The 15214-nt window shown below is 38.1% G+C and overlaps 1 protein-coding gene across 4 annotated transcripts in view; it reads right to left on the reverse strand.

The window, feature by feature from the left end:
* GADL1 (glutamate decarboxylase like 1) overlaps positions 1-15214 on the reverse strand; it is a 175239-nt gene that overhangs the window by 40456 nt on the left and 119569 nt on the right. For all 4 annotated transcript variants that reach the window (XM_079301442.1, XM_079301443.1, XM_079301445.1 and 1 more), the window contains 4 exons: positions 14031-14147; positions 8049-8113; positions 7723-7804; positions 744-943 (listed from right to left, as the gene is read on the reverse strand). In XM_079301442.1, the coding sequence (XP_079157568.1) occupies positions 744-943; positions 7723-7804; positions 8049-8113; positions 14031-14147 (464 nt within the window). The remainder of the gene's footprint in view (positions 1-743; positions 944-7722; positions 7805-8048; positions 8114-14030; positions 14148-15214) is intronic.

Consider the following 15214-nt stretch of genomic DNA (forward strand, 5'->3'; position numbering starts at 1 on the left):
TTCCCAGAAACCAAGACATCACCATCACTTTATAGACACCTTCTACCAAGAATTCTGCTGAATTAACTTGTGAAGCTCAGTTTTGCAAGACCAAAAACTAAATGAAATGGAAGAGGACAGGTGTCGGGAAGACCACAAGAAAAAGGTGTTTCAGTCCCTAACAGAACAAACTGTAAGTATTAAGAACTTCAGCAAACTTGAGAAAAAACATTCAGTACATCAGAACAACATTGCTTTCATACACCTCTGCTAGATCCTAATATTATCACAATGTTCTAATATGAGTTTTCCATGCTCAGTTTTTTTGCATTTCCTCTTTCACAAGGAATGATGTGAACAGGACAATTTGGTCCTTGCCAGACACAGCTTGGATAGTGGCACATAAAACTTCTTTTACACCAACACCAGAACACATAGTTGAGATAAAAGAAAGTGTTTAGTAGCTCTGTCCTATGTCTAGTTCAGATAATATAAATGTTCCACAATATAGACTGATAGCGTAATTTTGACCTCCATGTTTACCAACATTTATGCTTATTGCTAAAAGCCATAATTACTATTTAATATTGTAGCAAATGTAGTAACACTGATTATTATCATTATTAGTTCCACCTATTATGCACAAACAAAAGGATAGAGGCAAAATATGACAATGGGGTCTGTCCCAGGATATGGAGTACCAGCAGTGCCAACATTTCAGCCAATCAAACAGACTAGACTTTCTCAAAACTGTCAGGTGGTACCTTGCCAAGGCCAGTGCCCTGTTCACTCTCTCCTCAAGGCCTGTAGTTCCCAATGCTTTCCACATCAGCCAGAATTTGAAAGCGTCGGGACGCCTGCTGCACTGGATGGACTTGTCACCAGTGTCGTAGCTGACATCATAGAACTTGTCCTGCTGGAACAGGTATGCAGCCTCAGCAGAGTAACACCTCTTCAGCAGGCCCTGTGAGGAAACACGGTGAATTTCAATTGGTGATAAGCATTTCCAAGCCTCCTCATAAGCCAAAGACTTTCTTCTTCTGTCTGTATCAAATGCTTATTAAAACAGATCTGGATATGCAGGATGACACCCAGAGCCTGTGGTGTGATTTAAGAACCCTGAATGAGCCCAAAGTCAGCTAATTCACATTGACAACCAGTAACTTTTTTTATTATTATTTTCTTCATAGTGTCACGAAAGAGCAGCAAGCTGGAGAAATTTTGATTCGTATCTCAAGAAACCATGGGAGTAGGCACTACAGAAACAGTTGCCCTAAAGCATATATGGATGTGAAAGAGAGAGAAGAAGACACCTATGTCCACTGCTCCAGTCTTTAGATCACAGAATCACTGAATATTTTAAGTTGGAAGGGACCACAAGGATCATTGAGTCCAATCCAACTGAATGGCCCATGCGTGAACTCACAGTCTTGGCATTGTAATAACCCCGATCAAGAACAATCCCTGAGGAACTGCCTACAGTTCACAAGTGACTCAATCCATTCCTGATTTGGTTAGCTGCAGGTAGGGCAGATTTTAGCCCAAAGAAATAAATGTTTAGCTCTAACCATCAAACAGTCATTGTGGATTTAGCATAAGCTGACTGTTGTAGCAGAAAAACCACAAACAGAATAGTATAACCCAATTTTTTCTCTTTCACATTTCAGAAAAAATGCAACATTTGAAAACAAACTTAAGAAAAGATATTTACATATGCTAATCATGATTTCCAAATAAAATTATTTTTATTCAGCAATCTCTAGCCTACGATTTCTGAGATACAATCTGGGCAGAGATGAGTAGCACAAAACAGACACAGATTAATGAGTGATGTGGCAAGTTCCAGGAGAGAACAAGGCTGGGAAACAGAAAGCAGAGAGGCTGTTACAGGTTTAAAGATGTTACAGGTTTAAAGAGGAAGAGAAGAGACACAGGACTGACCATTGGCTGAAGAGTGTAATACCAAAATATACCCTGCAAAACTATTAAGTAGAGAGAAGGGCTGGTAGAAAGCAGTTTACAAGAGCAGAGATGAGGGTGGCCCCAGGAGGGCCCCAGGAGACAGAAAACGTGCATCTGTCACTGCTAAGAGCACAACTCATTTTCCAGTTCAATATCACTCTTCAATCTGAACCAACAAAAAAAGCATTTCTCATTTTGCCCTTTCCTCTGCATCTGCTGCAAGTCTGATTTGGAAATGGCACAGTGTCTGATATCATTCTTAATCAAAGTGTCATACTCCCACAACAGAGATACAATTCTTGATCTACATTCCAATAGCCTACTTATGACTTTGAGACTGGCAATAAAATGGAGTAAAAAGGTTAAGCAAAAAAAAACCAAAAAAAAAACCAAAAAACCCCAAAAAAAACCAACCAAAAAAAAAAAAAAAACCCACCAACCTGGCACAGAGTAACTCTGCATCTCTCCAACACTTTTCAATTCCCTCCAAAAAAGCAATGAAAATAAAAAACCCCACCTATACACCTATTTATAGGCCACGAAAAGAAAACACCACCAAGATTTCTCCACAATTTCTGTGAGGGTTTGACAATCCCATTGTAATATTTGTTTGAAAAAAATACAGCAAATTTGGTCTGAGCTGCTTAGTCACAGGAACAGCACGTTCAGCCTTGTGAAAAGACAGTTTATATGACAGCTTGGGGGAAAAAAAGGCTGGTGTGTGCTCTCCCTTTGCATAGTGATAATGTGCAGCTGCAGCACAGGGTAGCCACAGCTGGAAAGCCAATGATGGATGCAGTGTTTTGCAGCATATAATATTCTAACACCTACTTTCCAATTTTCTCAAATCAAGAAGATGACATTAGAAACGACAGAATAGTCAAGCACTGAGTCATCCATACTTTTGAGGTTTTTCACGGCTTGTTTTCCTCTGGCTAGCAGCTGCACAACAGAAACAGGAGTCATTCTGTCAAGACATTGTGCTCTATTCATTTAGACCTTCATACCTTTACTTTCAGGAGAATAGCAAGTTCACTAGACATGGTGTTTAAAAAAAAAAGAAAATAAGCAAAAAGGCAGCAGCATCCACAAATTTAAGCTAATTGCTCTGTCTCTTTCTGACTTAAAATGTTGAATGATCTATCTGCAGCAAGTGTACAGCAGGGTTGATCAATCTGGAACTATCTTCTGCCTTGTCAGAATGCAATGCAGCTGCACAATAGAGGATGTCATAGAACAGTAGTTCCCCTCATGCCTGTCATCCAATAAATAGTAACTATTGTTTGTCACAAGAAACCTAAATACACTTGGCAATATTACAAAAGACTGAGAAGTTCACTTAAGATCACAGGACAGTTGCAGAGTTACAGTTTTTAAAAAATGCTCTAGAGTGAAAATGCAACAAATATTTTGATGGCCCTGAGTCAGCTTGTATTGTTGGTAATGTAAAAAAGGCAGGTAGTATCAGGGTCTCCTGGTGCATCTGAAGCTGACAATACATGTTGGCTTGATGATCCTTTTCCACCTACTTTTCTTACTAAGAACTGCTGAAGATACTGATAGCATCAATCTCCAGAGGTAAGTACAGTGACATCTTCCTGCATGCCACTGGAGCAGAGAGAAGAAACAAAAATCACCCTTTGTGACAAAGAGAGAAATGTTCCAGAAGAGAAAGGGAAGGGAAAAGAAAGAAAGGGAAGATAAAAAAGTCAATCTCAATTTTCCTAGTCAAGCAAAGAAAAAGCAGAAAAGAAAAAGAAAAAAAAAAAAAAAAAAAAAAAGAAAGAAAAAAAAAAAAGGTTTAAATATGCTTTCTGACTTAGCATTCTCAGTTCCAAGAAGGCACCAACAGAAGAATTGCAAAAGTTTCATTAGAACTGCCCCATTGGACAACTTTTTCTTTCTTCAGCATCTTTTATCTTTCTACCTTTTTTAATGCAAATTCTCAGCTTTATAGTAAGTTTAAGTTTAGGAAATGGAAATACTATTTTCATAGAGGCCCCAGTCTGCTGTGAAGTTTCAAAGAGCTTTTGATTTTGATCAAGTCTATGTATAGCTTTTGTGTGTTCTAATTATTGGCAAATTGATGAAAAAATATTGATACTGAAAGCAAGAGCTCCAGTTTCATAATTCAACATATTTTTCTCATTGAACAGACTTACTTATAGCAAGTCTTCTTTCTCTTACCATTTACATTGCTACTTAAAAGTGAATTTCAATTTTATTAATAAATTATCTTTTTCCCCAAGACAAGCCCTGATTTGTCTTTTCTGTGGCAATAAGGACAATCTTTTGAATAGTATACTTGAAAATTGTCAAAAGCAGTACAATGTGAAAAGATACTATTGCAATTTGTCTCAAGAGGTGAGAAGATGCTGTCAGTTGTATTAAACCCAAGCAAAAACAATGAAAATAGAGAATTTCCTGCAGCTCTCCTGGAGGGGAATCTGGGAGGTAGATATCTCAATGACATTGCTAATGATGAAAAAGAGATTACATGTGGATGGCTACCACCATCACCTTAATCAATTACATTCTGAACTAAAATGAGATTTCATTAGCTACATTGAGACTTTATTCTTAACTAATAAGTTAAAATTCTGTTAAATACCTAGAACTGATTCTTAATTACCTTAACTAGTGCTTCACTCCCATGAGTCACAGAACTTTGGCACTGGTGATGAACAGGAGTTCTCTGCTTGTATGTAATAATTTTCACACAGATATGGATGGCAGCAAGGACAAATTGGAGTAGCTCTGTGATTTTAAGGGAGTATGTACCACCCAACACTGATTCCCAGTGTTTTAGGAACATAGGAGATCCAAACTGGCTTCACCAATGTTTTGAGATTTTTTGGTCCATCTAGCTTTGTGTTTGAACAGTCACTGCAAGTCATGAATCAGCAATACCAGTGTTTTCTGAGTAAGACTTCTTGGAGAAGTGATGAAAATTACTCAGGGCATGACAGTGAAAAAGGAATAGCTGAGCCCTTCTTGAGTGCTTCAAGCGCTGAAGAACTGCAGTCATTGATCTGAGCTTTTACAAAGGATTAACCAATCTTGTTTTCCCTTTGGTGAAATTGCTTCTCTCTTCTAATCAAGACAAACACATATGTCTCTTTTCTATATCTACCTTCCTTGGAAATATTCCAATTTTGTTTCACTAAGGCTGGAAGATATTATTTTATCAACATTTCACTGCAGTTGATCTTTTTTTAAGTTTTTTTTTTAATCTGCACAGGAGAATATTTAATTACAATGTTTCATTCTAACAAACCAGCTGCAGTGCCTTAAATAAATTAACACTGCTAAACCCCGTTGAAGCAATATGGCAAAAGAAAAAGCTAAACAAAAAAAAGCCACTATTACTTTTGTTAATGGAAAATTACAGTGTTGCCAGTACAACTGAAATGTGATGATGTCTTCTAAAGATTATCTTTCATACAGAAAGTATGAAAAAGAAAGGGGGTTAATTTGCTTAATTATAATCAACTAAGCTTAGTTCTGAAGTATTCCACAATTTCCAAATGGACCACAAAGCAAATGGGAAGATGGGCTAACAAAATTTCCTCAGTCTTTCAAAGGGAGATAGGGCAATTCATAAATGGGACTTAACATTCATGATTAACATTTTGCTGCTTTGATTTCTTACATAATTCAGAACTTCAGAATCTACCTGAGGTTCCTTGAACATTCACTAGCAGAGCAATGTGTGCCAGATTCAGCTTGCATGTCAGCATCCAGTTCCCACTGATGCATCCTAACCACAGTGTGAAGGACTTCTGTTCACATATAAACATGTGAATATACATCCCAGCCATAGGTATTTAGTGCTTTAGGAGAAGTGGAACAAGCTCCCGAGTGAGAAACTGAGACATGTACTTTTCTCTTCCCTTACTGGTGCAAAAATAGCATTTTTAATGAGAAACTGGGTTCAGCTGCCTGTTCTGGTATGGAGAGGATCAAAGTGAAGCAACACTTTTCTGTCAAAATGTCTTAAATATGCATTTGATCTTTTTTTCTTAAGGATTTATACTCCAGCTAGTTAATAAGAAGGTACTCAAATCTGTATGTGTGTGTCTGTTTGCACATAAAGACTTTATTGGCACACACACAGAATGTGTAAGAGCCCATATTCCAGGAATTAGACACAGAGTAAAACAACCTTTCTTCCCAGTGCAGACAAACCTGCATTCCAGAACATGTCTCACTCTACAATGGGGTCTGATGCTATGATCCATAATACTTGTTTTCACCCCTCAAAGACTCAAGATTCAGCTTTACAAGTATTTCTAATACAATATTGCCTTGCTGTGGTTTAAAAGTGCAATAGGATTGCTCTACCAGACTTCACAATGCACAGAAGGGAACCACAAAAAGGCTGCCAGAGCTCTGAAGCAGGAACAGAGTTCATAAAGTGACTCGAAAGGCTGGAGCAGCTAGAACATTTCAATCCTCTGCATTTCTTTCCTTTTTCTTCCTGAGAAATTTCCACTATTCAGTGCAAATAGCCTTATCATCACCTGGGGCGATATCTATGTGCTGGGCCTAATTAGTTAAAAATACAACACTGAAATCTTGCCAAGCCTGCAATTAAGACACCACATTAATCTTAGTCAATAGCTTTATTCTGTTTTTCAGCTTGGAATAAAGATAATGTGATGGATGGTAACCCTGAAATCTAATCCTCTTCAATCCCACAGGCTCTAATCTAAGGAAATGAGGTGGCACACTTCTCCTTGCTGAGAAGTCTCACCCCTGACCTGGAGCAATCAGCTCCAAGAGAGTGCTGACTACCAACTGTGCTCTTTGGTCCTCAGCAGTCCTTACTAACAGAAGTTAGTAACAAATTACATGGATAGGTAACCCCAGCAGCTGACTAGAAAATATCAAGTGTTTTGACAGAGATTTATAAAAGCAATTTACAAATCATGACCATAAAATAGTGATGCAAACCTTAGTGCTCGATATCTTTGTGATGTTCAGTCATTTATAACCTATGGAGTATGAGGTAAAACTCACCCATAATGGTGGGCAGATGGTTTTAGTAGATCTGATTTTAAAATGAAGCTTGAAATAATGAACCCCTTATTGTTTTTGGTGGATTTTAAGATAAAAAAATGTCCCAAAAACACAGGAAGGGATTTTTGCTACATTGCAGAGTCATCTTGAGATCAAAACTCTGTTGTTCTCTTGCTAGACCTTTAAATTAATCACAGCTTTTGGGAAGTCCAAATCACCCTGCTGCTGAGGAAGAGCTGGTGGAGTGTGGGGAGCAGGCTCAGCCCCTTTAGCTGTGCCCTGACTGCCATCCCTGCCCTGCCCTGGTGTCCCCTGGACAGGGGGACGTGCAGATGAGATCTGGCTGCCTGGAACAGACGCAGCTCTGCTGCAGTCCCCATGGGTGGCAGCTATTCTGAGGGCTTTGATGAGCTCTGTGGGCAAGTGTGCCAGGCCCAGGTGATGAAATACTCCATTCTGAATGCAAATCATGTGCAGAAGTTAACTAGCAAGGGCAGCAGCTGCAAAATCTGACCACTTGTGAGTATAGTGACTTGGATCGTTTTCACCCTGCTCTTTTATTCACTCTTTATTAATTAAATGGTGAAATACAAAATAATATAATTCAGTCTTTGTACTGCAGCATAGTAAAACTGACTATCAGCTGTTTTCTAATTATTTCCACTTTTATATTACAGAAATGACAGCCTATTAGAATTGAAAAAAAAAAAAAAAGGAAAAAAAGAAAATTAAAATAAAAAAGAGGTCAGGAGGGCTTACAGAGTTGTCTTTCACCAGAAGAGCACAGCACTGGATTCCTGCCAACAGCATTTTATGGGGATTCCAGGCAACAGAATCAGCCCTGCAAAAATCATAAATGGAAAAAGGGAGGTGAAAATTGCATCTATAATCATGGCTGCTCAAGAATCAAAAAAGACCAAACACAATCCAAGCAAACAAATCAGATTTCCCACACACCCACCCCTACCACAGATTCAGAAATCTCTCCAACTATTTTTAAAATTGCAGCACTTATGGAAGCCAACAGGCCACACAAATTCCACCTTAATCCCTAGTAAGTGAACCCATGGACTAAACTGACTTACCTGTGGATACCATGAAGAAGTCTGTGATGCTTCCTCGATATCAAAGCTGAGCCACCCCAAGAAGCCTGTTGGAACATTTACAGAGCCAAGAAAATATTATTTGTATACAGTTATTGTGATAATACTTCAACTAATAATTTCTAGAGAGGTTTTATCTCATTTAAAACGTTGTTTTAAGTGACCAGGGCTAAAAGGCTACATTTTTGCCTTTAATTTCATTTCCTGAAATAAAGATGGCAGTCTGGGGCCATGCCTGAAATAGAGGAGGTTGTGGTCTGTGCCACTACAAGAGCCACAAACCAGAGTGGCCCTTCTGTGTGAGCAAGGGCAATGAAATGAAATATCCTTGCATAACCAGACTCATTCCTGATTCCATATAGAGTTGCTTCCTTGCCCCCAGCCTTAAACTAGCAATGACACTAGAAAGCCCCACTTTGCACATCTTCTTCCTGCTAGCCAATTCCTTTCTGAGAATTTCACAGAGGAAACAGTGGACAGTGATAATCTCCAGCAACTGAAAGGCCAGGCTCAGACTTTGCACAGATATGAAAAGCAGTCTGTCAGTGGGCAGCAGCATCATTTCTGCTACCATCAACCCAACTGACCTTAAAATGACTTAAGACTCCCTCAGCTCATCTAAGAACTAAGTGTGTGCTCTAAGAGTCACTTAGATCTTCTCTGTAGGGAGGAGCTCTCCACTGAAACTCCTTATTAAGTTCCATCTACTCTAAGCATCCATTTCTGGGTGACTGCTTTGGCAGGTGTGTCTCTCCAGGGACTAGAGAAGGAACCCAGACAACAAGCTTTTATTAATAAGTTTGATTTCTGGAAAACCTGAACCAGGGAATGTGATTTTATTCATGAATTCTTCAAGGATCATCAGGTGCTGTAAACCTTCAGCTCCCAAATAACAACATTTATGCACAGTGTGAATGTGAGGAGACCATGCAAACACTAGAACATGTCACACGGTACATATGAGAAGCTACTGCTAAATAAATAAGTATATAAAACGATTTTCAATATTCATGCAGGCAGAATACACTTAAGCAAACTACCTAAGCATAGAAAATATATGCTTGTTTGGTTTTTGTTCTTTTTCTCTTTCCTTGAAATAAAAATATGTGATAGCTGATAAGCTAATTTATCATCAGTATTTGCTTCACAGGCCATACATCAGGAACAAGATCTGCTATCTCTGAGAGACAGGATGGCAAAGGCTCACAAGGGAGATGTAAGTTATTAACTTGTCTTAAAAAGTCATTCTCATTAATGCCACAAATTAATAGATTGCATCATATTTTACATTGTCATGCTCACAACATCCTTGCTGAGACAAGGGCTGCTGCACAAACTACAGGTGGGACCTAAGGTAGGAAATTTTTTTGCCTCAAATTTCATGGCAATCCTGCAGAACCATGACTTGCAACTTTTTTCTCCAGCTAGTCCAAATTTGCCATGCTATAGGATGACAGTCAAACTGAACTTCCTATTCAGAGATAAATTTTACTCCTCTCATCATATGATTCAATAAAGTCAAAACAATCACTAAGTTACTCCCTGATTTTCAGAATTTATAAACAATCCATTAAAATATAATAAACTTTTACAAAATTTGCAAACAAAACTTTTGTGTTTGAAAAAGCTGACACTCTCACTGTTTGTGAAAAACAGGACTAGAAAGGCATTTGAGAGGTCATCTCAATAGTGTGCCACCCCCAAAGGCAAGATTAGCCATACTCTCATTTCTCTCAACCACACCTTTTCTAGAGGTTATTAATCAACAAATAAATTACACCTGTAATGAGCATTGAAGGGAAAAATAAAATGCAGAGAGAGACCAGCAATTGCTGCCTCCACAGCATTATTGGCCCTACGTTCTGCCTTTTTTAAAAAGACTACAAATGGAGATCAAGATGAGAGAAATGATACTACTCTCCTTGAGACACAGTAATACAAAATGAATTTGTGATCCGTGTTTCTTTACCTAATTCAAAGAGCAAGTGCTTAAGGATCCAGGGGTGAAAAACATCAAAACAACCAAAAAATCTACCCCCCCCCCAAAAAAAAAAAAAAAAAAAAAAAGCAAAAAAATAAAAGCAAAACCAACCAAAACAAAAACCAAAACACCATGGAGGAGAAGGCATTTAAGAAGGCTGAGAATTACTGGCATTGTCTGGTTTTGAAGGCTTCTCTAACAATGGAGGCTGCACAATTTAACCACTTATTTTGTGTCCAACAGGAATAACACCATTTTAATTTAAAATGCCAGTCCTAAACAATGTTACCATTTGTCACACCTCCAGCAGTTCAGGGGAACAGATTAGTAATTTTCTTTCAGCAGCACCTTTTAAAGCTTCTGTAGACTATTGTGTTCTGTTTATTTGCCTTTTCTAGTTTAAATAACATCAGTGCTTTCCTTCTTTCCTCATTGGTCATAATTTCTAGATATTATTCTGTTTATCTACATTGCTCTCACATTTCTTCATCTTTCTCCTGTAGGGCCTTCCTGAAAAGCATCTTTTTATTTGGACAAAATTTAGATAAAGCAGATGGCATGTGAAGCAGAAACAAAGAATTTTATGCACCTCCTTTATACAATTCTGAAAGGTATTTAACTCTATTTGAAAATATCACTGGTTTGTGAACTAGAAAAATATCTGGGCTTTACAATAAAGATCTGTTATCTAGCCAACAATCCCCAGCCTGTGTTTGTGTACTTGAGCACACCAGCTTAGAGTTCTATCTTTACTGAACTGTAGCCTAGTTTTTCCACTTTTTCCTCCAATTTGTCAAAATCTCTTTGATTTCTAATCCTGTCCTCCCACTGCCTTTTTCAGAAGTCTTATGTCATTTTCACATTTGTCAGCATACTCTTTTTCACGCAAGTTATTTAATGAAAATACCAGATAATTTCTACCCTAAGATAGACCTCTGTGGAATCCAGCTCAAAATTTTTCCCCTTTCAGTGAAGCACTGCTAACTGCTCTGTGGGAATGGTTTTCCAGCCAGGTTTTCACCCACTACCAGAGCTGCAGCTTGGCCCATTTCTCTGTTTTTTTATGAGATATTGCAAAGACACAGTACAATTGACTGCTTCTCCTCCATCCATGAGACTACAGAAGGAAGGCAGATTGATCAGACTAGAGTAACACATTTTGTTTGAAGACAAATCCAGCTGAGAGCAAGGCAGGGCAGGTCAAAACAGGACTGTCCCACACCATGTAATTGGTAGCAAGGTATGGGAAAATTGCTGTTTCATAGGCAACAAATAACTTACAGATGAATGATAGGAATCACAGTGTGCACTGCCTGATTAAGCTAATTACCTAAGCAAGGGCTAATAGGCCAAGCCTGATTTTCTCTACTGGACTAATAATAGGAGGGAAAAAAAATAGTCAAAACCAGGACCATCAGGAAAGAAATAAATATCATTTAAAGCTATGTGAAGACAATACATGACATACAAATGATGGAGGGTATATTGAGGATACAAAACAAGTTATAAAGAAGGAAGAGATGGAGATTAAAATACAGTAAGCAACTGGAATGCTATAATGTGAACAAAATAATCTTGGTATAGCCTCTGCTCTTAGAGCTTGTCTGAACAGCTTGACTGCTTGGGCAGTTTGGACCTACTGGTATTATCTTCTTAAAACATTTTCCTTAACTCACTTTTTCCTCTATGATTTGTCTTCATATCAGAGCTTATCTACTATTTCTGACTTTATTGAAATTTATCTTCCTGAAGCTTACTGAATTTCTGTTGACATTCTCTCTTTTGCCCTTCCTAAGAATCACAAGCTTTATCATTTCATATTTAATGAAAAGAGTCTCCCTAAGGCAAACACATCAATTTTTGGGATCAGAAAATATTCTGAAATGAGATAAATCAGTGTAAATCTGGAAACAACACCACTGACATTCATAGAAGATATTCTTAGTAACAGCTTGGGAGAGCACTTACAGTAGATAATCCTGATGCCTAGCAATGATGCATGAAAAGTCCTAAATTAGACAACTTTACCTGGGTTTTGCTCTTTATTTTGATTATGTTGTATCTTTTTTCCTTCAAAATTACAACAGGCCTAAACAGCAGTACACACTTGTTAGACTGCATAATAATGTGTAAATCATTCAACAAAAACCAGGCCTTTTAGCAGACTTTAGATTCTCTAAGATTTCAAAAATATTGCATTCCATCCTATAGTGATAGCAGGTATGCTTTCTTAAAAGGAAAACAAACAAAAAAAAAGACAAAGAAAAAAACCCAACTCTTTCTTATAGTCTTTCTGAATGGCAGAGACCCAGTTTAATTGTACCTGCTCACATACAATTCCAGTAAATCTATTTCTAGTGGTTCTGTGAGAGAAATGCCACACTAAGAATCACAGTCTGCTCATTTTACCATAGCACACTCATATATACATGTGTGCCTGATGTCCCTTCTCTGGAAGGCTTACCCTCTTTTCTCATATCCTGTTCTCTTACAAATACAGCTAGAAAACTTTAATGAAAACTAGAGAAACAGCCATCCACCCAACCCTTCATATAGTGTGAAAGATAGAGAAAATACTGATAGAACTTCTGAGAACCACTGGGAGGCTCATGATATGAATCATATTTAAAGAGAACAATTGATCTTCCAGACTGTAAAAACAATATATCACTCGGCATTTGTCCTTCAACCAGAAAACAATTAACAATTAACAGAAAATAACATAGAGATATTCCTGGACATTTTATCTGAGTTTAACACAAATCAGAATAAAGTGAGCTCTGTTCAAAACATTACCAGCCTGCTGAGGTTCAGAACAAGACCCAGGCTTACCCCACCATATTTTAGTTCAGCTACAGGGAGACTGCTCACAGTTCTACAGCCTCTGGAGATGGCTGCAGCCACATCTGACTCACCTAAGGTCCAACACAGATCCCAACCACATCCCTCATTCCACCCGCTAAACACAGACATGCAAGAGAGATGTCTAAGTGAGTGATGCACTTCCGCAGAAAATCTGATGAGTCCTTCTAGCAGCACACAGCCATGAGGAGGCTTGGCAGACATTTTAAATATTAGCCCTAAATTCTGCATTTTTGTCTCCAAGAATATAGGAAAACTCTTTTGACTTACACGTACAGCGACTTTATTTATTAATGTCTGTGAGACATTCATTTGAAACATGCATCACTGCCTTTGTGATCTTTCTTTAGAGATTCAACACTACACAAACATTTCAGAAATTTAGAGCAGGTCTGGAAATCTCCACAAATATTGCTCCAGATTCTCCTATTGCTCCATGACTTTTAATCTAGCCATTCTGGATTTGTGGCATCGCAATTATAAAGAGAATGCAATTTTAGAAAATATGAAGTGGCCTATCTTTAGAAAAATACATTTACAGACAACCCTTTCAAGTCATAAATAGGCACAGTTATTATTCCAAAAAGATTATTGAATAGATTTTAATATCAAAAGCTAAAATTACAAAGAATTTTTTTTAATACAAATTTATGAACAGTTTAGGAAAATGTAAGGACATATAAAGGAAATTCAAAACTGTAAATATGAAACAGAATAATTTATGACTGGTTGAGCCAGAAGCATATTTTTATTTTAACGGGTACAAACCTCACACCACAGTTCTAATGTGTCTATACCACAACAGAACATTGGGAGAATCAAAACTTCTGTTTGTATATAATCACTCTTGAAGCATTTTAGGAGGGAGCAAGAAAATTATAAAATAATTTTGAAATATAAGCCAACAATAACAAAACGGCTTTGGCTGTTCGTCAGAACTAAGTTATTTGCTGTTTTGCAGTATATTAACATAGTCAAATCAGAACATATTTCTGGCCCCCATGCAAGGAGAAAGCAATGTTATTAGAGCCCAGCTTCTAAAAAGAAATATCAACAGTCAAAGTAAAATAGCAATTATAAAAAAGCAGTGCTAAACAAAACCATGCAGTATACAAACTCACATCAACATGAAGCCAGAGGCCATGCTTTTCACAGATATCAGCAATTTTATCCAGAGGATCAAATGCTCCCAGCACAGTTGTGCCTGCTGTAGCACAGACAAGAAATGGTGCTGACCCCTGCAATAGGATCCAAAACATAACAAAAAAAAATTATCATTTGCATTGCTCATCTCTTCCTTGTATACTTGCAGAGCTAAAGTACAAAAAGATCTAGGAATGTAGGACAAAGTTGTGACAATCTACATTTTAGTTTTCCAGCAGAAGTTACTGCATTTAATAGTGCTGAAGCGCTTTTTTTTTTTTTTCTTCATTAAAAAAAAAATGCATTTTCTATTTCTAGTTAACACCTTCCCAGGGCAGACTTCTGCAGCTTCAGACTGTTTTGACAGATGCTAGTTTTGTCAAAATCAAAACATACTGGACCTATGACATCTCTCTTTATACCCTGATTTTCAATTCTCAGTCTTTCACATTTCCCTACCATATATGCTGTCATTCTGACTGATAAAATAAAGCTCTTAGCTCAGCCAGCAGAGTACCCATGCAAGGAAAGGGCTCATCCCTTTAGGGTTTAGACCTGCACTGTCTCTACAAAGCCCTGCTCTCTGCCTGGTGAAGAGGAAACTTCAGCAAGGGAATGTGGTTTGCCTGCAGCCACTTTGGTGTGGCAATTGGTGTGGTCTGACCTACAGCTCCATGCTCTTCCCTGGCTCCCACTCCTCTGCCTAGGAAAGAAGAAGAGCTGTAGGTAGTAAATGAATATTAGGAGAGAGATGCTGGAAATCTCAGATGGAGTCAAGGCCAGGCAGGTGGGATAAGGAAAATTTTGTTGGGTTGTGGTCTCAGTCAGCCACTGACAGCCATCCACCTTTGCTTCCCTTCAGCTAAGGCTCACAGATCCCTGTGTCTGGTCCAGTTAGGAGCAGAAACTGCAGCAATGAAAAGAATTGGTGGAGTCTGTAACAACTCCATGAAATTGGGGGTATGAGCCCCAGCAATGACTGTGCAGCCTCATTTGCTGATAAATGCATGCTGGAAGAACTGCTCAGCACAGGTCAGCATCTGGCCTACAGAACAGCAACACACTTACTGAGGAGGCACTAAAGTTGTTATTAAGCTGTACAAGCTGGGATCACTGAAGTTCATTTGCAGTGAATTAGATCTTCAGATGATGTAAGTGTGTC

The sequence above is a fragment of the Erithacus rubecula genome, assembly GCF_903797595.1.
Source record: "Erithacus rubecula genome assembly, chromosome: 3".
Lineage (NCBI taxonomy): Eukaryota > Metazoa > Chordata > Aves > Passeriformes > Muscicapidae > Erithacus > Erithacus rubecula.